Genomic DNA, 23,729 nt, shown 5'->3' on the forward strand with positions numbered 1-23,729 from the left:
TGAATCTTTGTGAACGTGAACCTATGTAAGCATCCCTTGTGCAACATTTCCAACCGTCTGATCTTTTATAACTAAATAGGTAACATTCCAAAAGAATATCAGAGTAATTCTTTTCCTCTTTTTTCCTTCTCCAATATAAGAATGACATTCTTCTTGAACACAATCTATAAACGATTTCTCAAACCTTCTAAAATGGAAATGGTTTCTGATTATTGTGTCATTAAAATATCCCTGTAATAATGCAATAATTTTTCAGGTTGATAATCAATTACCGGGATCGATGTTTCCTGTTGTATTTCACCCTGTAGCCCCGCCCAAGTCAATTGCTTTGGATTCAGGTAAGAGAAAGCCTTTAGTAATATCAGATTTAGTCAGCCTTGAAAGTAGTAATTTGGCATTTTATTTTATGTATATATACTTAGATTTTTTTTTTTCTATTTAGAACCAAAACCCTTCATTGACATCAGCATCATCACTAGATTCAACGAATACAGCAAAGTGCTGCAATTCAAGTGAGTTTATCAGTGTTGTAATACAATTTTAGAGATGTAATGCATTTTAGAAGTGAACCTAGTTTTAAAGTTCGCGTTCTCCTATCCAAACAGCTCTTGACTTTGGACTGAGTTTTTAAACATCTCCAGTGAAAAAACATCATTCTAAAAGAAACTTACTTTTAGAAAGTAAGGACTGACCACGTGAAGGGACTGTTATGCAAATTCTTTAGTAATCAGAATTGTTTCCCTCTTGTACTACAGCATCAGTTGCATGTCTGCCTGTTTGCTGCACAGTGCCAGGTTTATTTGGTGCTCTAACAGCACATAGCTCCTACAGTCTAATGTAGCCCAATACAGTGTGAAATGTATGTTCAAAACATGTACATGTATATTCACAATATGTACAAAAACTCAAGACACAGACATATTAAGTAAAAATGAGACATAGATGTTATACTGATGGTTTCTTCTGCAAGTCTGTACCCAACTAGTGTGGATACAATATTTGAGGATGGTGTATTTTAATAAGATAAATATTTAGTAAAATGACTTTTGGAGAGAGGCGGTTGCATAAGAGAAGGAAATATGTTGTTTAGGTGAGCACATAGAGTCATAATGTATGAATATATTTGGTATGGTTAATAGTTGGTATTAATATTAGTATTTGGTGATGGTTAATATTTTTAGGTAAACTTCGAAAGTGTTAAGATATGAATAATCTACAGTAATGTATAGCTTTGTGAGGCTGGTAAGACCTTCTAACTATAAATAGGTAGTTGATATTGTACATTGTAAGTCTTAATATGCAATGTTGTATAATAAACCTTCAATTACATAGTGTAAACATGTAATATTTCAGATAAACTTTAGCGAGTATACCCTTTTTGTTTTTCCCATTTTAGATACTTCATGGTTCTTATCCAGGAAATGGCACTGAAAATCGATCAAGGATTTTTAGGAGCACTTAGTGAACTTTTCACTCCATCTACAGACCCAGAAGCTGAAAGACAAAGGGTAATGTACCAGAGAAACCGATTTTTGCCAGAACAGGGCCTTTATGGTAGCAGTGTTGTGATTTTCTGAGTATTTCAGTTTAAATGAGTGAATATAGCATTTGACAACAGTGAATAAAGGGACACGGTAGGATAATTTTCAGTGAACCATTGGGATGTCTGTTAAACATTGGCTGTGAGCATTACTAATTGACAAGTTTGAGTAACTGATACTTGGGTACGTGTAACAGTTCTCTGCTCTTTGAATGTTTCATTCATTGATGACACAGTTTTTTCAACTGTTCCTACAAAGTGTTAAGGTTAGTAGATGAAATAAGGTTAGGGTTTATAGAATGGGTTTCTAATTGTTAGTCCACAGTGTCTTTTTTCTTTAGAGAGCAGAAGGAACAGATTTTCATGGCTCTAAATTGTCTTATATAGGTCACATTTGGTTCTAGTGTGCGTAGGAGAATCGTTCTTACAAGTTTTTTTCTTAGAAGTTATATCTTCAGATACACTGTATAAAAATTCTAACTTTGTAAGGAAATACAAAAATGCAAAGAACTTCAGGAAGTTAGTTATTTTACTAATATTTCTAAATGAATTTAGAAGTGATACCTTAAGTGATTGAGGAATTTAAGGGAATATCAAGAGGTATAGCATAAATTGGAAAAGTCACTCAAATTGTTGGGTATTTTTCTTTTTTTTTTGTTTATGGGGTTTCTTTTGCTGATTTTGTTGTGTGGTTTTGGTTTTTTTTTTTAAATCCTGGTTTAAAGAAAAGTATTTGTACAGTTATAATCTGGTATACAAAAGTAATTAGTCTATTTCTAGTTTTGGAGGTGTTGGCTGTTGAATTAGTTAACTGTTTCATTACGTGTCGTTATGATTATTATTTTTGCTGTTTGTTTATATATATGTATATTTTTACATATATTTATGTAGAATATTATTAATTATATTACATTTATATAATTATACTATTTTATATATTGATGAGATAAACTACTGTTCTATTTTGTCTTTTTTTATTTTTTTTAATAAAACCAGTCTAAATTAATTCAGCAAGATGTAGATGCACTTAACACCGAGCTAATGGAGTCTTCCTTAACAGACCTGTCAATGCTCAGCTTCTTTGAGCATTTCCATATTTCTCCAATTAAGGTATGTAATAGAGATACTTTTGGTTAATCAAACACTTGATATCAATGGTGTCTTAATTCCTTATAGTAAATACACCCTGAGATCAACCTTCTGGGTAATCGAGGTCTTTATGCTGTCTTCCTAATGGGGATTTTTTTTATGTTCTCTAGAACTTAACACTTTGGAAAACTTACTTAGTTACCCATAAGTACAAACAGACCCTTAACCATTGCTGAGTGGGAAGAGTCAATGGGTAAAGTAATGAGGAAAGCTGGATAAAATGCTGGCCTGAAGGTATCAAAGTAACGTATGAGAAATTGTAATAGCATACAATTTCATAGGCTTGTCTTCATGGCTCTGTTTTTTGTTGAGCCTTTTCTTCAAAGGGAAGAAAGATTACCAGTAATTATGCATTATTCTGAATCTACAGAATGCTCCCCTAAGGACTGAATTGAATAAGAATTTAGAGGAAAAAAATGACTTTTTCTTTTGGCTGAAGGTATAAAAGACAGACATAAACCCCAACAGAGATGATTAAATTCTGGCACTTTTTTTCAACTTCTTACTTATTTCACTAGATATCTGTTAGGGTACACTTAGATTCTTGGATTATTTTCTTTTTCTAATATGATTGTACTTATAAACTTAGATGAATGCGACGCCAGGGAAAACACTAGAGGAACAAGACAATATTGTGATATTTCAACATTATCCTCTAGCTAGTCTGGTTAAACTTGTTGACGAAACAGTTATAATTTTAAGTCTTTTTTGCATCTTTATTCGAAACGATGATGTGCTGCCTGAAATTACAGGAAGGGACTTCTTTTTCTCTCCTGTTTTTTGCCCCTTACTTCAGTGACCCGTCCCAGTATTCTAGACTGTAAAAATGGCTGGGTAGCCTTTTGCAAAAAATTAAAATGGGGAGTCTTGAAAAAGTTAAATCATACAGGTTAAATGCTATGCCCTATTTTAAGGGAGTAGAAGGGAAGAAAATTGGTTATGGTGAGAAGCAAGGGAAAGGGAAAAAAAATTTTCTGTTGCCCACTTTTAGAAAAAAGTGTCTTATCGACACAATAAACAGTCCCATTTTACAGTGTTAAAGACAGTTCTCTAAAGTTCATGTGTTTCCCCAAAAGAGTAACTACATGCAAAAATATATGCAAGTTAGTTAAGTAAATCAGAATTCCTAAAATTTCACTTGTGCTAGGAATTAAGATCCGCCTATTTAACAAGTTATTTCTCTCATTGTTTACAAAGAAGTTTACAGATGTAAACATAACAAAAGTTAAACTTCTAGGGCAGTTTGACACTTCACTGTATGGAAATATAGATAAATACATACGTTATCAAAGTAATACCGTTGTGGGTTCAAGCACGTTTATTGAAATTGTATGTTTCCTCAAAGTGAGTAAAAATACACTTACCGCTGTTTCACCACTGGTTTGTTTACATGTGCACCACACAACCTGTCTGCTGTGTGTGTCTTTTTTATCTTGATTTGTCTTATTTTATTAATTCGTTCTTGACAGTTGCATTTGAGTCTGTCTCTGGTTTCTGGTGGAGAAGCATCAGATAAGGGGGAAGATATGATAGCCATCCATTCTCTGAATTTGTTGTTGAAAAGTATTGGAGCTACTCTAACAGATGTGGATGATCTCATTTTCAAGTAAGTTAATAAAGATTTTTTTTTTTAATATATTTTGAATAAAGCTACTATACATTTAATAATTGGTTCCATGATAAACTTTGACTAGTATAAATGTATACAGCCTTTGAGGAAAGGGAGGAATGGAGGAAAGATGGGGTTTGGACTCTGTTTTAAGAGAATAGGGCTTCAGGATTATCTGAAGGAAAAAAAAGACAACTAATTAGGAGGAGGAGTATCTATATCTAACATGTGATTACTTGTCTTTCAGACTTGCTTTCTTTGAAATTAAATATCAGTTCTACAAGAGAGACCAACTGATGAAGAGAGTTGTTAGACATTATAGTGAACAAGTAAGCTTGTTTAGTCAACTTTGTGTAAAATTTTGAGTAAGTATCTTAAAGAATGCAGAAAATAGGAAAGGAAAGGTGAATACCTCTGAAAGCAACTAATTTTTTACTTCATGGTACTGAAGCAGGAATCTGGTGGCACATTACGAACGTGTAAATACAAAAGCGTCCTGAAAATGTGTTTAAGAAATTTAAGTGATTGCTTCTGTTGTTTTCATTTATATTTTTCTTCACCAAAGTATTCTAATAGTTATCCATACATATACTGTATCTTTTGCCTAAGCCTGTCTTCATTCCAGTAGAAATACTTAGTTGAGTACTCCAACACCTTACTTAGGTAGTGAATGAAAAAATTGACCCGCCTTGGGTTCTAACGTGGAGCTGTGTGTAACAACAGCTAGTAACACTACTCTTCTTTTTGCCTTTTTTCTCCCCTCATTATTTAGCTCCTGAAGCAGATGTATGTTCTTGTACTTGGGTTAGATGTTCTTGGAAATCCATTCGGCTTAATCAGAGGCTTGTCTGAGGGAGTTGAAGCTTTCTTCTATGAGCCATTCCAGGTATGACTTCCTGATTCTTCAAGTGTGTATGAATAGTAGGCTGATGGAATATACTAGTAGGGCCGTAGTTTTGTTGTCACTATATTTATTCTACATGCTGAACAGTTAAGAAAGCAGTAATTTTTTTGTTTTAACTTTAAAGAAATAACATATTCAAATGGACTTACTTTCATCAGTGTAAAGGAATTGCTGTTTTTTCTTAAAACAGACGTATAAATCTATAGTTTTCTGCTATTCATGATAAGCTTCATTTTTAGGGTGCTGTTCAGGGACCTGAAGAATTTGCTGAAGGCTTTGTAATTGGTGTTAAGAGTCTTCTTGGACACACAGTGGGTATGTATCATATTGTTACTGTTTTGATAAATTAGGTTAATTCATGGATTGCATTTAGATTATTTTTTTTTTCTTATTTTGAAGGGAAAGTTACATTTTAAAAATATCTATGTGGTAATTTTTTGACGAGTGTCTAAGTTTGTCAGATACTGTTGCCAGTGTTCGTGATACAGATCATTCATACCTAACTTACTTGACACCATTTAAATGTCTGTTTTCTAGACGGAGCAGGCAAACTGAGAAACATTGCATATATAACCGCATTTGAACATCTTGCGGATGAATAAGGAAAATAATTCTAATGGCCCTAAAATGTTTGGAGAAGCCTGAGAAGTGTTCTTAGGACCTGCTACTGTTACAGTTACCTTAGATTTTTATTTACCTATGTGTTACAGTTAATGGAGAAAATGTCATTCCATCCAATATGCTACATAACATGTACTGAAGTGATTTAAGAGTTAGCTTTTGCTGTATTTATGGATTTCAGGCCAGATTCTGGAGTCTTCTCATGGGCAATATGTGGTAGTCACTCTCTGTAAATTTGTAATACCTAAACTGAATGCGAAGGGAAATTGCTATGAACTTTGTGGCTGCTTGTGTGTTGTCTGCTGTTAAATTGTGAAAGAACAGTAACTTTTGCTTTCTGCCCTGTTCCATCAGGTGGTGCAGCAGGGGTGGTGTCTAGGATCACTGGTTCTGTTGGAAAAGGCTTGGCTGCTATTACTATGGATAAAGAATTTCAGCAGAAAAGGAGAGAGGAAATGGGTCGGCAGCCAAGAGACTTTGGTGACAGCCTGGCCAAAGGAGGAAAGGGCTTGTTACGGGTATGAATTTGAAGTTGAGGGTATGATGTGTCAACTCTTAATCCATGCTTGAAAATTGCATGTAAGCAAGTGTGATAATGTCTTCTTTATCCATTTGTGAACTAAACAGAAGAGACAAACAGGTAGTTGGTTTATAGGAATCTCAGTACAGGGTATCAGCTTTAGTGTTTGAGGTCGTGGGTTTTGCCAACTTGAGGAATTGAAGGTAGGATTTCGGAAAGGAAAAGTGTAGGAAGTAACACCAATTTCTCCTGGGAGTTATATAAATAAATGAATAGTTACTAGTGTTCAAGAAATGTGTTATCTAATTAAAGTAACTGCGCCCTTATTTTACCTTTCAGTCAATTCTGTCATTAAAGTCAGTTGGCTGTGAATTATGAGCTCTGGGCATGTGCTGCATAGTAGAAATGGCTTTCTATGTGCTGAGGTCTTATTAAAAACTGGTAGGTCTTCTTGACTTAAAAGAATGTGAACAAGACAAGTCGAATGTGTGTAAGAGTAAGTACCTACATTAGATTGGAGGGGGTTTTCTGAAACAGAAGCTGTGCAGCCACTGTATTTTTTTTATAATCTAAAATTGGGAACCTTTTCTGATTGCTGAAAGAGCACATCTGTTTCTAGTTACAATGTTAAATATGAGACAAACCTCATGTAAACAACTACAGAGCATTCTGTATTACCTGAATGCAAATTAAGTCTTCTAATAAATTCTATCACTTTCTTTTCAAAATAAAAAGTCAATGTACTTTTAAGTAATCATAAATAATAAACACTGTGGAATTGTTTCTCATACTGTTTGCTGAAAATTTGGAAGTTACCACAGTGGATTTTTATTCTTCTGCCTTACTGTCATTAAACTACTTACCCTTTAAAGCCTTCCAGAGAGTTATTTGATGTTAATTTATCTTGAATGTTTGGTATCACTTACTCATGACGGGGAATTCTGGCAGCTTCCTGTTAGTATTGAAAGTGAAATAGCGACTTTTTTAATTGTTACAAGACTCATTACTGTACAAAAGATTTGTTAGTCTTTCTTGCTAGCATAAATATTTCTTCAGCCACTTTAGTTTCCCTCTCTTTTTCTCAGTCATAATTTTCTTAAAAATTTAAAGTAAAAAACCTAAAACAAACAAAAAAACCCCCCACCAAAACCCCCAAAGTCCCCAGCCAAACAATGTTTCTGATATTGAACCCCATTATAACATTTTAAAATGAAGGATGAGAGACAACTGGTTGCCCAGTTCCTGTTTCTAAGTAGGACCTTAATTCTCTTCTTCGTTTTAGGGTGTTGTTGGAGGTGTGACGGGCATAATCACTAAACCTGTAGAAGGTAAGCACTGAGATTGCACTTGCTTAAATCGTTTCCCAATACTTTACAATTTATTTTGTAATTTTTAGAAATTAAGTGTGATGATGCTAAGGTGTAGCAAGATTATATTTCTAAATTGAATGTGACGTTATATGACGATTTACTCAAATTTATTTATAGCTGTTAGTGGCTTACCACCTTTTGAGCCTTTGAATGAGTTAAGGAGCAGTTGTCTTCGTGACACATTTATTAAGCCTGCTGTAGAACTCAGTTTATTGTTTAAAGCCAGAATAAAGATACTAAAAATAATACATTAAAAAGCACCAATTGAAATTGGTTTTGGGACTCCAGAGGTTGGCAAAATCTTAATAAGCAAATTTGCTTTTATGCCTGACATCTGTATTTGTTGTCACTTTATCAGTATGCTAGATGATGAAAAAATCCAAGATAAAATGCTTCTTATTAAAATTACTGTCAAAGTGATTTAAATGTCAAAGTGATTTAAATGTTGGGAGTTACTGTTATTTTGTTGTATTTGATAGGTTATTGGCAGATACTTTGAGGTGTAGTCCTTCTCGTATTGGTGGATGAACACACGTGCTTTCTAAACAGTGTCTTTGCTCTTCCATAGTTGTATATCACCAGAAACATAAAATTTTGAGATAGAAGTAGTTAACTTGCATTATACCTGTGCATCTTTGAGTCTCCAGATTATGCTGTTATTACTATCAACCTATAAAAACTGATATGTTGGCCTACAGTCCAGACAAAGTGTGACAAGGAGAATCTAGTTAACATCTCGGTTATGCTGGCTTTGGAGGCTGGTAAGGTGTTAAGTGAACAGCAATGTGTCTGAACAGACAAGGAAGCAATGTGTGACTTTCCACAGAGAACCTTTTTATAAGTGGATTGTATCTAATCAATTGCTGTGAGCTCTTTCCAATACAAAACAGTTCTAGTGCAGCCTGAAGCAGTACTGATTTAATTCTGTGGTTAATGTCTTCAAGTAGGTCATTAAAACTATTTCTTTTTCTGTTCCTTTTCTTTTAAAGGGGCTAAAAAAGAAGGTGCAGCTGGATTCTTTAAAGGAATTGGAAAGGGGCTTGTAGGAGTGGTAGCCCGCCCGACAGGTGGCATCATAGATATGGCAAGCAGTACCTTCCAGGGAATTCAAAGGTAAAATGTCAAGAGGAAGTTTTGAAGTACTCTCCTTGTGTTGGATACCAGGTGGTAAAGTAGTCCAGTAGTGACACACAATTATTTGTGTTAAATACAATATGCAGTAGGATATATGGGCTGGAGAGACGGCCAGTAGCCCGTAATGAGTGGTTTTTCTGATGATCTCTGGAAACTGCTGCTTCAGAACACATCTTGCAGTGTTGTATTTCAGGCAGATGATAACTAGTCCATTTTCTTCTTTCACTCCCTACCCTGATCAGAAAGTAATTAAAAGATCATGTGTAAATTATACTTTTGAGGTAGGTTTGTGTACTGCTGAACGCAAACATCTAAATGTCATTTGAACTTACTGTAAAAAATAAACCATTGAAATTTTCGGAGAAAAACTTGCCAGTGTGAAATTCAGTTAGCAGTGAACATCAGAGGCTTCTTGTGTTTTAAGGGGACCTTTGGAAAGTGTGTTAACAAACATGACAACCCTTAGTAAACTACCCACTATTGGGAGTAAACTTGTCCAAGTCATTCTGGAGCTGTCTAATTGGCTAACGTTACTTTGGATTTATTACTACCAGTGTGCCTTTTCTATTTACATCTGTAGGATGCCCCAGAAGTCTAAGTGGGATATATGGCAAGTGAAAGGGTGACTTTTTAAAGATCTATTGATGAAACTCAGTACTGTGGTAATCTTACCAGAATACTGTTCCACTGTCTATGGCAGGGTGGCAGAATCCACTGAAGAAGTATCTAATCTCCGTCCTCCACGTTTCATTCGCGAAGATGGCATCATCCGGCCATACGATAGGGTGGAAGCTGAGGGTTATGATTTATTTGAGGTATGCCTTGCATTGTAAATACAGTTTAAATTCTCTAACCTACAGGGTTCCATAAAGAACTATGTTACAAAAAACCTGTCAGGGATCTGTGGCGGTTATCAGTAGTAATAATTTGCCCCAGCCTATTTCATGAGGCAAGCCTGTAGAGCAGAGAGGACTCAGTGCTTGTAGTAAGTTGAATGTGACAAGAAAACTGCAGCATTACTGTTAAATGATGTTCTGCTTGTTATGTTCTGTAATTGCTTATCTCATGCTCTGGAAGGAGGAGGTAATAGGACTAAGAATTAGTAAGATGAAGATTTGAATATGTGGAAACAAGAAAAACATTTTGATACTCAGTTCTAATGTTTCGCTTAATAACAAAGCTGAGGCTGGTTTACAAAGTAAGCAATTTTTAAATAGGTTGAATAGAGCTCAAATTGTTTGACATAGAATACAACTACTGAAATTCCTTTTTTCTTTTTTTTTTTCTTTTTGATGGTATCAGCAGTTGAAAAAAAACTGCATGAATGCTCAAAATACCACCTTTTGGTATTTCCTTATGTTGTTCTTAATAGCAATATGTCATAGCTACAGGCATTGTGAGGACATTTAGCCTGCTTCCACATCTGGATGTGGGTAACATATGGAGGATGAATAGCAGTTGTTTTCAAGCCCTAGATGAAGCTAATTTGTATTTCGTCCTTCACGTTCTTAAAACTTACTTTAAAATACTTGGTTTGTTGCTATAAAGTTAGAGTAGAATAACTGTCTACATTAACATTTTAAGACCAAAACTTGCATATTTGCTACTTCCTTCTAGATGTTCTTTTAATTCTTATTTCCTATTCTATTTCTAATGTTTCTCTTTTTCTTTCTCTCCTGGCATACGCAGCAAGAACTGGAGTAACGGAGTAAACATTTTCCATGTTTCTTCTCTATTTCCATCGTGGTCTTTTATCTGCCTTAAGTATTTCGATTAGGGGCATGATTACATTTAACATGGCCTCTCCCCTTCATTCATATCTTTTCTGTGTAGCAGTTGAATAAAACAGTGTTTCATGTTGTCCAGGCTAAGAAAACAAACAAACTTGAATAACCATCTTTATTGAAGATGAGTGAGTAAGATGAGAGAGACAGGGAGGGTTTGTTTCCTGTACATTTGTTTTTCTAAGAATGCTTATTAGCTCCTTATGAATGACAACAACAGAAGACATTGTCAAAAAAAAAAATAAAATCACAGTAGGGTAGACACTGAGTTCATTAATTTCTTAGCATTTTCTTAGAGCTAGGGCTATGGATGAAGGGAGAAAGCAACATTTTGATACTTGTGCAAAATTTAAAATAGTTATATCGAATGGAATTTTCTTCTGTGAAAAAGCTTATAATTTGATGATATAGAAATACTGTTTCCACATAAATGCTAAGAAAACTTGTATTTGTGATTTCTGTAATATGCCATAGGCCCGTCATTTATACATCTGATGAACTACTATCACTTCAAGTTACTACTATTACTACTTCTTTATGAAATTTTTTCAATTAAAGAATATAGCCAGCTCTGTTGGCTCTGGTTTCATTCACAGAATCTTCTGGGGCTTTGCTGTTCAACATACTTACATATAAACTTTCAGCTGTTAAAATGAATTTACGTAAATATATACATAAAAAAAATATTTCTAAATTAAGTGATGCCATAAATTTAATTTCTAATACAACATTTTGTAAATTAACAAGCTGTTCTCAGAGCAAATTCTTTGCCTATCATACATGAGAAAAATGTTGAGCAGGCACATCTCTCTGCTGCTAATGCCTTTTGATTATTTAGTGGTCAATAGCCAGCTTATTTAATTTAAAATTGTTTAAAAAAAATCTAGTGAATTTTTATTTTACTAATTAAGTGACATTAAGTCATTGTGATACGCTAAGCAAACCAAATTTCCTCATGTAGGGAGATTTTTTTAATTTTATTTTTTGTAGTATATTTTTTTCCATCTATCAAAAAGGAAAAGGTAGCACAATTAACATAGAAAACTGGATAGTATGCAGTTGCTGCACATCTAATATTTGTATTTTTCTTCGATCTAAATGTTATAGATTGGAATTGTACACTAACCAAGCATGAATCCTCTGTATAGTTCACTAAATACAGTTTCTCCCTTTCAGAAGTCAGATAATTGAATACAGTTTGGGGGGGGGGGTTGGGGGGTTTTTTTTTGTTTGTTCATTTTTAATGAATTGTTTTTGATTATTATGTTAGAGGTTAGTGTTGGGAAGATTTTGTTTTCTAATGTAAATTATAAGCAGTGTCTGTACAGGATATAGGATATTTAACAAGGAAGATAGGTCAAAAAGTCCATTGTATGTCTTTACAAATTTAATTGCAAATAACTCAATTTATAGTTACTAGTGCTGTTTATTTTTTGATCCAGTTTTGACCCAACGTTACAAGTAGTTTAACCAGAATCCCCCCCCCCCTTATCTGTTTTAACTAACTTTAATGTGTATGTCCCTTTAAAATAAATATAGGCTTACAAGGTTGAAACATCGTAAGCTTACCTTAAGGAATGGATACCACAATACTATCCAGTGGTTTGACAAAAAAAAATGTTTCACTTAAATACTCACTTATATGGTGAAATACAGACATTAGTAGACATTGGAGATCAGCTTAGGAGGAACATATTTGTAGGTCTAAAAAGACAAGTTACCTTTTTCCATTCAGAACTTGTTTTTGTGCAGAACGAGGTCAGTAGCCACACGGAGTAGATAAGTTCACTTGTGTGAACTTTGTTTACATGGTGCATTTTCCCAGAAGTGCCGGATTTAATGTATACGGGTTATGCAGGGATCTGCTCAGTCAATTCAAAACCTGGAAAGTCAGATTTGACATCTTGCAGGTGATGTCTCTAGCTCATGCAGTGAGGCTTAGTAGTACAGAATGAGTTTTGTTGGACATAAATGCACAGTATGTATAGCTGGAGAAATCAAAGAACAAATAGGGCAACTCTAGGAGAATGGTTTTCTAAGGAATAAGTTCTCATGACTTTTAATCTTTGTATGAGTGTTTGTAGTTGATGAGATTTACTAGAACCAGCAACGAATGCCTTTGGCTCTGTTAGTCTTTGCCTTTTCATATGCAGGTATTGCTGCCTGCTCTGGTGAGGAGACTGTCTTCTAACCCCAGCGCTTAGGGTTTGACATGATGCCATCCATACATTATTCATTGTCTATGGCGTTACTTTGTTTCATTTCCCAGTTAAAGCGTGGAGCTTTATAAAGAATGCAAAACGCTTTATGAATAATTGAGACATGGTGGTGAGACAGTGTGTGGCAGAGAGAATACTATGCTAGGTTTCAAGAAACTGCAGATTCTATTTTTGGTTGAGTCACTGTTCTGCTGTGTAAATTTGCACTGGTTCTTTAATTTCCATGTAAAATAAGAATGAGTTGAAGTTCTTTTAAGTGCTCTAGTATTCTCATAAAAATAAAAGCCATTGATAAAGATGCCTGAATTGTCAGAGTGTGCAGATCATGGAGTAATTTGCATCAAGTGCAACCCCCTTTTTACATAATGCCACCACCATTGTGGTGACATCTATTGGGTATATTGAGAATAGCTCTCAGAAATATTCTATCTCTTGAGCACAGAGCTCAGTGGGAACTCTTGTGTTAGTAACATATTGCATGTAAAATCTAAAAATACTATTGGGATTGTTTCTGAAGTTATGAGTAACGGGCTTTCTCTCCAAAGCTTTGAGTTTAAATAGCGGAACAGGTTTATGCGTAAATTGGTTTTAAATATGTGGCATGTCTCATTTCTGTATAGCCAACAAAAGGATTCAGAATATGGATTGCAGCCATTGAATTGCATTCTTAAATGGTTCTGGGTTTTGTATTTCTTTAATTTTTACTTGTTTTTAAAATAGCTATGGTTCAGGTATAAAATGTGAGTTCATATTTTGATTTTAGTCCTGTGCTGCCATCTTTCTTCTGATGTTTGGAAGAGACTGAGATAAGCAGTCTTTCTGGCATTTTTCTTCCTTTCATGCATGTTTTACAGTTTCAGAAATTTTGAAGATGGTGAAAAAGTGATATTTTTTTATAGAAAATGTGAACTCTATATTTTTGGTTGCTGGAAAATGCTGAATTAAAACTTTTTTCAGAATGTCACATCACTAGGGATCAAATCCAGGAAAACACTATGCTGTTGATTTAAACTCTTGAATATTAAGCCACTTTAGAGCTTAAAGGGTTTTTTTGGGTCAGTTGCAATGCATGATGATGCTTTAAGACGTTTGTTGAACTTTTAAATATATGAAAATAAAATGCAAATATAAATAAATGTTGAAGCATCTTTTAATTGATTCTGAGTTGACAAAAGATCTTTCCATTTTGGTTACTAAACTATGTAGAATTCTTAGCCTGCATGGTTAGCCATAGACAGATAAATGTGGAGTCAAGTTTAGCTTCTGTTGTCATCTTACCAGTTTTATAGATCCAGCTATGGAAATACAGAAGGAAATATATCTTTACAAGGAATAACTCAAAACATACTGAATTTTTAGTCTTCCCTCCTTAATTTGTTCTCATTAGTTTGTCAGAAACAACTTGAGAAATTTACTGTTATACAGAGGCTGAATTCCACAGTAACGGCTGTAAAATGAACTGTAAAATGAAGGTCATGTTATTTTGCTATTAAGAGCATCAAACCAGTTTTTGGGGCATCCAGTTTCAGGTACTTGCTAAATGCTGGTCTGAGGTGCATGCATTCTGCATCCAGGCAGAGCATGCGTGGCCTTTGTCCTTCCTTATGTTTCCTTGTATTCCTACACAGGAGCTGCACATTTTCCATTAAAACAGACTGTATGATGAAAGAAGGCAGTCGTACTGGCTTAGAGAGTACAAAGCTAACATGCATTGACATTATGCCTATGTAACTGTCTTCGTTTTTACTAAGTAAACGTTATTTACAAGTGGAATGTGTATTTTGTAAAGACTTTTTGCACTGATTTAACTTTCTTAGTGGTAAAGGGTAGAGCAAATGTTTGAGAGGCATGTTGACTTCTCTGTGGTGATAGTTGAAAGCTCTTGATCTTAGCAATAAATGGTAAGTTTTATTTTGTGACCTAGGAAGACTGTAGTAATTGGAGTTTCTGTAAAATCCTCTAATGATGATGAGTGCGACTTTTAAATTTAAAGAGCTCATGGTTGTCAGAGAGTGTAACTAGGTTAGTGGTCTGGCCAGGCTTTTGTGACTACTGTGCAGGAGCCCTGTGTTGTGGAAGCTTCTTGAGTCTAAAAAGAATCCAGATGCTTTCACTGATGTGAGTGGGTCTTAGGGCAAAGTCCTGGGTATGCACATCCTCTTTCCCGTACTTGTTTCCAAGCTTGAGACTATCTAATCCAACTGCTCTACTATTACCAGTATTGCTGGCTTCTAAACATTGTCTAGTTGCTTGTCAATAACTTTGCAGAATTCCGACACCAGTGGCACTTTGATTTGCAGGTTCAGAAACATGAGATGATTGAAGTATAGGAACCTATGTATTGTATATTACAACTATACTTAGCTTTGCAGTCCAAGATAAATGCAAAGCTAGCTTTAAACTTGATGTGTATACTCCTTGTTCCAGTTTTTTCATGCTAAGAGTTTTCATCTTTAACAATGTACGGCTTCCCCAAAGAGAATGGCAGGCATGGGTATTTTAGGGGCTTCCCATTGCAGTGTTCTTCTGGTTTTAGGTAAGAAGTGTGTGTTATGGCACTGTTACTATGGTAGGTTTGCTACCCAGAGAACTCATGATTTCTGGTTTAATACAACCTGTGTACAGATAAGGGTTTTAGTAACAATTACATATTTACCATGTACATGACAATTGCAGTTGGAATGTGAATTCGAGCAACCTTACAGCTATTAAATATGTACAGGATTTATAACAGAAAACATGAATTTAATTGTAGCAGACCACTTCTGTCTTGAAAAATAATATTCATTCAACCTAGTAACCCTAGTACATTTACTGTAACACATAGTTAATGTGTTATATTAGTTCATCAAGCAGGTGGCAGAGTAGGGTGGACAGAAACTGCTTTCTGACAAATTTATAGCAGGAGAACCTGTGGTTGGCACAGATTCATTCTCATATCCAGTTTGAGGTTGGGTTCCCATTGGTAGTACATTATTGATTTCACAATTCTGTCTTTTTGTACTTGATGTTTTGATGTGTATCCATTTCCCACAAAAACGTTGATGTGTCGCTCTGTGAATCTTGTTGCCTTTAAGCCACTGTTACTGTGAGCTTGATTTAAGGATGACTGTGAGACTGTCTTCTGTGCTGCTCTTTGGAGTTGATGGAATATTGTAAACCTGGTGATATGCTCTAGAAAATGTTGTACTTCAACAGCATGTACAGAATAGGAAATCTGAAAAATATGTAATAAAAAAATGAATGAAGAACTGAAAAAAAAAATAGTTAGGAAGCACTTTAGGACTTTATTTCAAAACTTTTTTTAATCTCTGTATTCATAGTTTATCACTTGAATTGTAGTTGTCTAACAGGAACGTGATAAGTAATGTGATCTACACTTTCATATACCTTCTTATTTTGGATGTTGAAAAGGCATATCCGTTCAGTGCTTCAGAAGCCTGACCTTGAGCTGCATTGAGTATCTGTAACTTGATGGTTAATTTCTAAGGGTCTGGGTCATGTGCTGCTGCCTTTAAAGGTACTGTTGCAGGATTTTCACTCTTGACTCAAGTCTGCAGCATGGGGTGTAACTGAATGAACATTACTAAACAATGGTTAGCACAGAAAGGAAATTAAAGTTGAAGAGATGGTCTGATACTGCAGCATCAATGTTCCACCTTTTGAGTGGAACGGGTCAGACCTTTCAGTGACTCAGCTTCAGGAGCGAGAACACTGAGAGACCCTGCCTTTAAAGAACCAGTTCAACGAGGTAATTTTTTAAAAGGCTTTTGAATTGTAAACACCACTTTGAGGTTTTTTTTTACAGCCCCCAAATTGTTTTCTATTTCTGTTTCAGAAATTGCACATCAGAAAGCTGGAAAATGAGAGCTATCGATACCACTGCGCACTTCCAAGAGGCAGAAGAGCAAACCTTCTTGTTACCAATAGGTATTAAGTTTTGAAGGCTTTCTAAGGGCTTGTCTGGGTTTCAGCTTGGGGATTAGACATGTGGTTAAGACTAAACTGATTGCTATTCTCTGCATACTTACTTTCCTTATTACATTTTCCATGAAGGAAACAAAATCAATTATAAAAAAAAAAAAAATCAAGAAGAAAATGGATATGGTAATGATGTCAATTCTAAATACTAATTTAGGAAGACGATTTAGTCTGAGGTCAGTGGCCCTTTCATCATACTGGAGGGAAATATTCTTTACCTCTTTGTTTTGAATTTTTCAAATTAGCTTGTGATAAGTGTTTGCAGACAAACCAACATTTTGATAATGCACATGTTTACAATCTTGTTAACTAAAGGCTACTTTAAATGGAGACCTAAGGCTTTGTACAAATATGAAAATTGATATTAAACTCATCAGACAATTCTTAGAATGCAAGATGTTACTAGTCTTGGATACACAGTTTGAGGACTCAAAAATTTCTAAATACATTTAGATAATGAAAAGGAACCCATGTATTATGATCTCCACATCCCAAATGTCACCAATTTCCACCTTGCCTGAATGTGTGAGGCTCATCTGTAATGAGACTATGGGAGGCATCCCTTGGTGTTTGTTTTATAACGACTAGCACAGCTCAAAATCCGTGCTGCAGCTGAACAAGCTTTTTCAAGATACTGACAAAGTCCTTTAATGATATTAGGTGATTTAGTTGTTTGCAGGTTCAGATAAATGTGTGCTTCTCTCCTGATCCCAATTCTCCCCACAGGCATAAAAGTTCTAGTTTAATTCCATTCAAAACTGCTACCTGTTTTTTCTTAGTGTGCTAGCTAGCAACTGCAAACAGTAGCAACTGATCATCTGTCAGTCTAGTAGTAATTGTTTGACTACCTTCGTCTGGCAGAGGCTGGCTCTGAGGAACTGGTTTGAATTAACTGATGACCCTCTAGTATCCAATTCCAGTAAAATGTTTGGATTTGTAGGGCTGGGTGGGTTTCAATTAAGTTGACCCACATATATTATGCGATATCAAAGATCTTCTATGAGTCTTAAGAACAAAGTGATTATCTCAGAATATACATTAAGTGGTTCCACTGTGACTGAGTGAATACTTTTAATCCACGTAGAAAATGCCTTCTCAAACAAATGTCTTCATTTTGTTTTGTTTTTCTGGCAAAGTTCTACTCCTAGGGAGAAATTGAGTATTAACTTTTTTTCTTCTGAACAGGAGAGTGATATACGTAAAAGAAGTGGAAATCTTAGGCCATTTAACAACAGAGTGGGATTACTTACTTGAAGACTTTACACGCCGTCCCTCCTGCGAAGCAAATATTTTAAAAATATCTGTTTTGGTAAGAAAAGCATGAAAAAAAGTTTTATTAACACTGTTTAGAGGTCCTAACATGTTCTTAACTTACTTGTGGTTCTAACTGTGGGACTGTGAGACAGGATTTACTTAAGATTTCTTGAAAGTATGAGTTGGGTTGGACAGAGGCCACATTGAAATCTAATCTGAAGTTGACATTCAGGCCATTTAAGTATCAGATTCTGTATTCTTGTTTTGTGAGTCACCTGAAGTACATTTTTGTTCCTCTCTGCAACAGGATCAAAGGATGTTCCAAAGGAAGGACAGTACAGGTCATGAATGTGTAAAGACAGTTCAGCTTCAGGATGAAACTACAGCAAGGGTATATTTTTTTTTCTTTCATCATCTTTCCTTATGATATTGTAAAACAGTTGTTGAAACTCAGGATGTAAAAAAGATGGTAATGTTCAGAGACCCGTTATAGAATAGACTGCTGTGCCTGAGCACAGTTTACCATACTTTCATGATGAAAAATGAGTTTAACCAGGAGAACGATGAAACAAGAGAGTCTATAGCATTCAGGAGAGCATATGCAACAATAATTTAAGGTTGAAGTTGCATAGACTTATGTTTTGTATATTAAAACTCATTAAAGGAAAATAACCTAGTACTTTAGGTATTTGAATTAAGTTCATTGTAGTCTCTAGGATTCAACGTACCTCTGAATTCTGCTACCTCTTCATTATTTTGAGATCACTGTACTAACCCAATAAGAGTACTTGTGTGAACAGGTTTACTTAGATTCCTCTCCCCTCTCATCCTCCCTGCACCTGGGTTTTTGTCCATTTATCTCTTAATGTTTGTTCATATTGATGCTGGAGAGGCTGATCTATTTTGGGAGCTTTTGTTCTGTGCATGGTTGGGTCTCATAGCTAACTCACATAAGCTGAACTAACAATTTTGTATGAATTCCAGAGTACTTCAAGAATAGAAAAATTTACCTAGGAAACCATGCATCTTACTGTAGTTTTGTATCAGAAGATGAGAGGAGGAGTTCTCACTGATAGCAAAAGTGAAACCAATTAGATCCACAGCATCTTGGAAGCACACTTGAAATTGTAGCTCCAGTAAATGGCAAGTCAGCAGCTAGAATCAGAGTAGAGGCCAAATTGCTTCCATTAAATCGATCAAGCTTTCTAAAAGAGTGGCTTAGACTGGGAAGGAAAAAAAAATTGGTATCATTTTGAGACACTTTTTTTACCTCCTGGAAGAGTCTGTATTATTTCTTTAGTGTCTCTTGTCTAAAGAAAAAGTTCCTTCAGCTTTTTCTTACAGCATGTCTTCCAAATTGCATTTTTGGTTAACTAATTTAAATCCTTTTATTTTGTCTGTATCTTAGTGTCATGACTGAAGCTGGAACATTGTATAAAACACACAGGCCATGCCAGAAGAATATTTCTTTGTGTTTGATTCTTTTTTCTGTTGTTGCCTAACTACATGTGTTCCTTTACTGGTGTTTATGTTGGTATATATGCACTGAAAATATGTTTCTTTGTTCAGAAGTGCAACACTATCCATTTACCTTCTGTGGATGTCTGTTTCTTGAGTTTATTAGTATTACTCTTCATTTTGCCTCTCCCTTCTCTGTATAGATCCCACTTGTAAAAATATACCTATTTGATAGGAAGACACAAAAAAAGTATGCTTCACAAGTAATTGTAACTTCTTTGAAGACTTCTGTGGTGCCCTTTGCATGTGCATGAAACAAATGTCTTTAAGATCAGGTTAAGGTTATCTGTAACTTCCTTGTTCTTTCTGTCTCCCCTAAAAAACAAACAAGGGGTTTAGGTTTGTCCTCCTTTAGTCCTCTGAATCTTTCCCCAGCCTCCATGAGTTATCAGAAATCCATAAATGTGTGAAATACTTCAAGAATACCTGTTGCCCATGTAGCTTAACTTATCCTTTATCTTAATATTCGTTGTTGTATAAGTGAGTTTTACGTTTACTGAAATAATGGATAAAAAAGCCCTCACAAGCATTTCAAACACTTGAGTTTTCACTGAATGCTGGAATTACTCGGGTAAAATCAGACTGACCATCCAAGCTACCCCCGTACGTTTTGTTTTGTTTTTTCCCTGGGCAATTACAGTGACGTTAATTTTCTCAGACTAGAGATACATCACTATGTTAATATTATGTATACACATTCTATGCATAGTGTACAATATGTTTAATGTAAGACAGTTGAGACATGGGGTTTTTTTAACTATTAGATTGTTTGGGTTCAGGACTTAAATAAAAATGGCTAGTTTAGTGCACTGCTTTGTTCAGTTAAGTCGTTTCTAACTTTAGAATTATTGTTAGGTTCTATTTTAATTTATCCTTTTGTGGATTTCAACTAACTATCCAATTTGAGAGTGCTTTTCATTGTAAATATTTTCAAAAGTGCCTGCTGTCACTTATATCTTCTTTTATTAATTGTGAATGATTCTCTTATACTTCCAGATAATGATAATGCAAACCTCGTGGTCGTTTGGCCTGAACATAGTCCTCTTCTGAGGCTCTTTACCTCAGACTGAATCTAGTAGTTATAGGCTCTCAATACTTTTCTATCCAGTTTAGAAGAGAGGAAAAAAAAATGCTTAATTTGATCTGGTACTAAATTTTCCTCAAAAGATCTTATTCTTATGGCATTGAAACTTTTGCTAAAAATAACATGTAGCAACAGGAACAGAGGATGTCCAGAGCTGACAGGTACCGATTAATGGATCTAGTATGTTGCAGTACTTGATCAGTATTATTTAAGAGACCTTTGATCCCGTAATATTGAAAGCTCAGCAAAGACAGAAGGAATGCAACCTTACATATGTGTTAGTGAATATTACTTATGTGAAATGGCTATTTAAATGCTAACTGCTGTTTTACAGTGTATGTGTTAATCGTACAGGCTGTAGTTCCCAGTTGTGTAGGCTGACTGGACGTGAATTTAATGCTGGGTCCTTAAATGGCCTGACTTTGAAAGCCTCCAGAGTGTATAGTATTGGAAATGTCACTTGCTTATCTGTTTAAAATTAGATCACTTGTATTGGGGTGCTGCCTGAGGAGGGTTTATCTAGTTAAGTGTGAATAACATTATTAATGTTACTACTTGAAAAATTGCAGTAGATGGACAATATCACTGAAGCTTTTTCTGCATAGAATATTATGCATGTGAATCAGAAGCTATGTATCTAACTTAAGGCTCATAAACTAGCCAGTGCATATGTAGGTTTTAATGTTTGTTGACTTAGCTATTTTTAGTAGCATCTTACAGAAGAAAATTGCAGATTGCGTGCTTTAATTTTCTTGTTTTAAATATGTTACTTTACAGAGAATTTGTTGTGCCATTCAGGAAGCCCAGGCAACAAGAAAACAACAAAAGTTGGTGAAGCAAGCATCATTGCAATTGAAGAAACCACAAATGCTATCTCGATAATGGCAGGATTTGTCGGGTTTGACCTTTGGTATGCAATTTTATCCCTAAAATTGATTAGAAGCAACATGGAAACATTGTGCAGAAAGTAAAGATAAAATATCTCAAGTCTTCCTTCAAAGTTAGAAGCCATGAACACTTTATTTTAAGAAGCTATGTCTCTTTCTAAAAATATGGATTTCATTATTCTAAAATATGCATTTAAGTTTAAAAATGACAACCTTTGCTACAATGTTTTCCCACTCTGAAGTTTTCTGCCCTTTTTCATGTCAAGAGTTCCTGTAAATGGATTCTAAAATAAAGTGGTTATCCAATTTGCACTCTAAGCTTATGGTTTACATACAGGTTGTAGTAGTTGAGGTTCTAGTGTTTTGCAAAATAAAGTACTTATGTTACTTATTGAAACTAATTAAAAGCTCCTTCTATTTTAGGCAACATTCTCTTTAAATTAAGAAAGAAGTGTACACAATTTAGCTAATACAATTTCATCCCTGTCTCTTTAGTATTAGCAAATACTGCACTGGAGCAACAAAAGAATGAATATGTACAGAAGAATAGGCTATTGTTGTCTAGAAATGCTTACTTTGACATGTTGTCGCTTAGACTGTAAATGAAAATCTGCACTTTAAAAATGGAAAATATTCACCTGCCGTGCGCATGTATGTGGTTTTAGTTGTATCCCTGTAGCTTAAACACTTCTCCAGGAGGAACAGCACGCTGGTTTTAAACAGCATTGTATGTCAAAAGTTTAAATCACAGTAATTAGCTTTCCATATTTCAGTGTGTAGTCACTCTACTGGAAGGGTGCCATCTCATTAAGCTAAAAGTCACTTCTGATATAATATTTTTGTTGCAATTTCTCTTCCTGAAGACTGTTAGCATTCCGATTAGAAAGATGTTTAAGCACATTTAAAGTATATGCCTAGTTCTTAATGGTATGAATAATCCCACAAACTTCATTGAGACAAGTTCCATTCTTAACACTAGGCTTACACATAAGTAACTGTCTGGGTTATGGACTATATGAGCAAACAGATTTTAGTTCAGTGATTAGTAAACTAAGAGCTCTTGCTCTCAGTCTTTGGCTCTCAAATAAGATATAAACTGTCCTTGCAAATACTTACTTGTGAAAATTTGCTCTTTCCAACTTATTTCACCTGGAAAAAATGATTTCTGTTTTTTTATTTTATCTACTAGATAATAGCTATAGATACAAACTCAGTGAATAAAAATGGAATATTTTTGCATAGATCTGTTGAGTAAGTGGAGCAATCATGAGAACTGGGCCTGGATTTTTAAACTCTCTTTATACTTAAGAACTGGTGGATTCTATAAATGTACTCTTAACCTGTACCTATGATCTCACCAAAATCAGAAAGCTTAAGATATTTGAAAGTAAGCTGCCGAACACAGAACTTTTAGGCAGCATCTGCAGATGTGATTTTATTGCTATTGTATGCTGATGGCTATTAATCTGATTTGCTACGATGGAAGCAATAATTCTGTGATATCACTTGTTTTCTGGAAAGCTCTGCTCAAACATTAACTAAATTAGCTGTCTAGGTTGTATGTATTTCAATCCCATGTTTAAAAAAAAAAAAGAATAAATTTTTATATGCAATTATTTGTGCTATGATTTTTAAATATCGTTGCTTCTAAAATACTTTATATGCTGTTGGTTTGCCACACATCAGTGGCATTATATGGAAAAAATTATTGGAGTACTAGCATACTGCAGAAGTGCTTTCTACAGCCCATCGTTCCTTCAGCTTGGTATCTGGCATGTAAGGGATAGTTGTGTGTGTGCTGCCTCTAAATTCATGGTTGAAAACAGATTTCGCTTCAGTGCACTCTCAGTGCATATTTAGATGCTACCATGGGCCTTTTTTGAGGTGGAGAGTTGGAGCTTAAAACAGTTCTGATAGCACATTTCTGACTCCAGTCTTCTGCTTGATTCAGTTCTGTACTTCCTCATTCTTATTTGTAAACTTTCTGGCTTGAATTGTAAATGGTAGATATTTTATGTTCTCACTTTATATGTGATTAGGTATAACGAAATAGCTTCCTATTTAAAATAGTCTGAAGAAGCAGTAGGTTTCTATAGAACAATGTTTTTCTTTTGAAATGCATGTCTTTGCAGTTTGGGTTGCTAGCTGAATTTGA

The 23,729-nt window shown here is 34.9% G+C and overlaps 1 protein-coding gene across 6 annotated transcripts in view; it reads left to right on the forward strand.

Annotated features, from left to right (window-relative positions):
* Positions 1-23,181, forward strand: part of VPS13C (vacuolar protein sorting 13 homolog C) — a 100,664-nt gene extending 77,483 nt beyond the window's left edge. For 5 of the 6 annotated variants that reach the window (XM_054837112.1, XM_054837113.1, XM_054837114.1 and 2 more), the window contains 16 exons: positions 257-338; positions 443-512; positions 1,397-1,508; positions 2,537-2,650; positions 4,159-4,295; positions 4,546-4,627; positions 5,071-5,184; positions 5,442-5,517; positions 6,178-6,341; positions 7,626-7,671; positions 8,703-8,826; positions 9,548-9,662; positions 16,689-16,780; positions 18,017-18,140; positions 18,393-18,476; positions 21,465-23,181. In XM_054837112.1, the coding sequence (XP_054693087.1) occupies positions 257-338; positions 443-512; positions 1,397-1,508; positions 2,537-2,650; positions 4,159-4,295; positions 4,546-4,627; positions 5,071-5,184; positions 5,442-5,517; positions 6,178-6,341; positions 7,626-7,671; positions 8,703-8,826; positions 9,548-9,662; positions 16,689-16,780; positions 18,017-18,140; positions 18,393-18,476; positions 21,465-21,569 (1,641 nt within the window). In that variant the 3' untranslated portion in view covers positions 21,570-23,181. Of the gene's footprint in view, positions 1-256; positions 339-442; positions 513-1,396; positions 1,509-2,536; positions 2,651-4,158; positions 4,296-4,545; positions 4,628-5,070; positions 5,185-5,441; positions 5,518-6,177; positions 6,342-7,625; positions 7,672-8,702; positions 8,827-9,547; positions 9,663-10,536; positions 10,879-16,688; positions 16,781-18,016; positions 18,141-18,392; positions 18,477-21,464 lie in introns of those variants that run through there. The other variant, XM_054837115.1, reaches the window with a different exon arrangement.
* Positions 23,182-23,729: the final 548 nt, after the last annotated feature.

This window comes from Grus americana, chromosome 10 (genome assembly GCF_028858705.1).
Source record: "Grus americana isolate bGruAme1 chromosome 10, bGruAme1.mat, whole genome shotgun sequence".
Lineage (NCBI taxonomy): Eukaryota > Metazoa > Chordata > Aves > Gruiformes > Gruidae > Grus > Grus americana.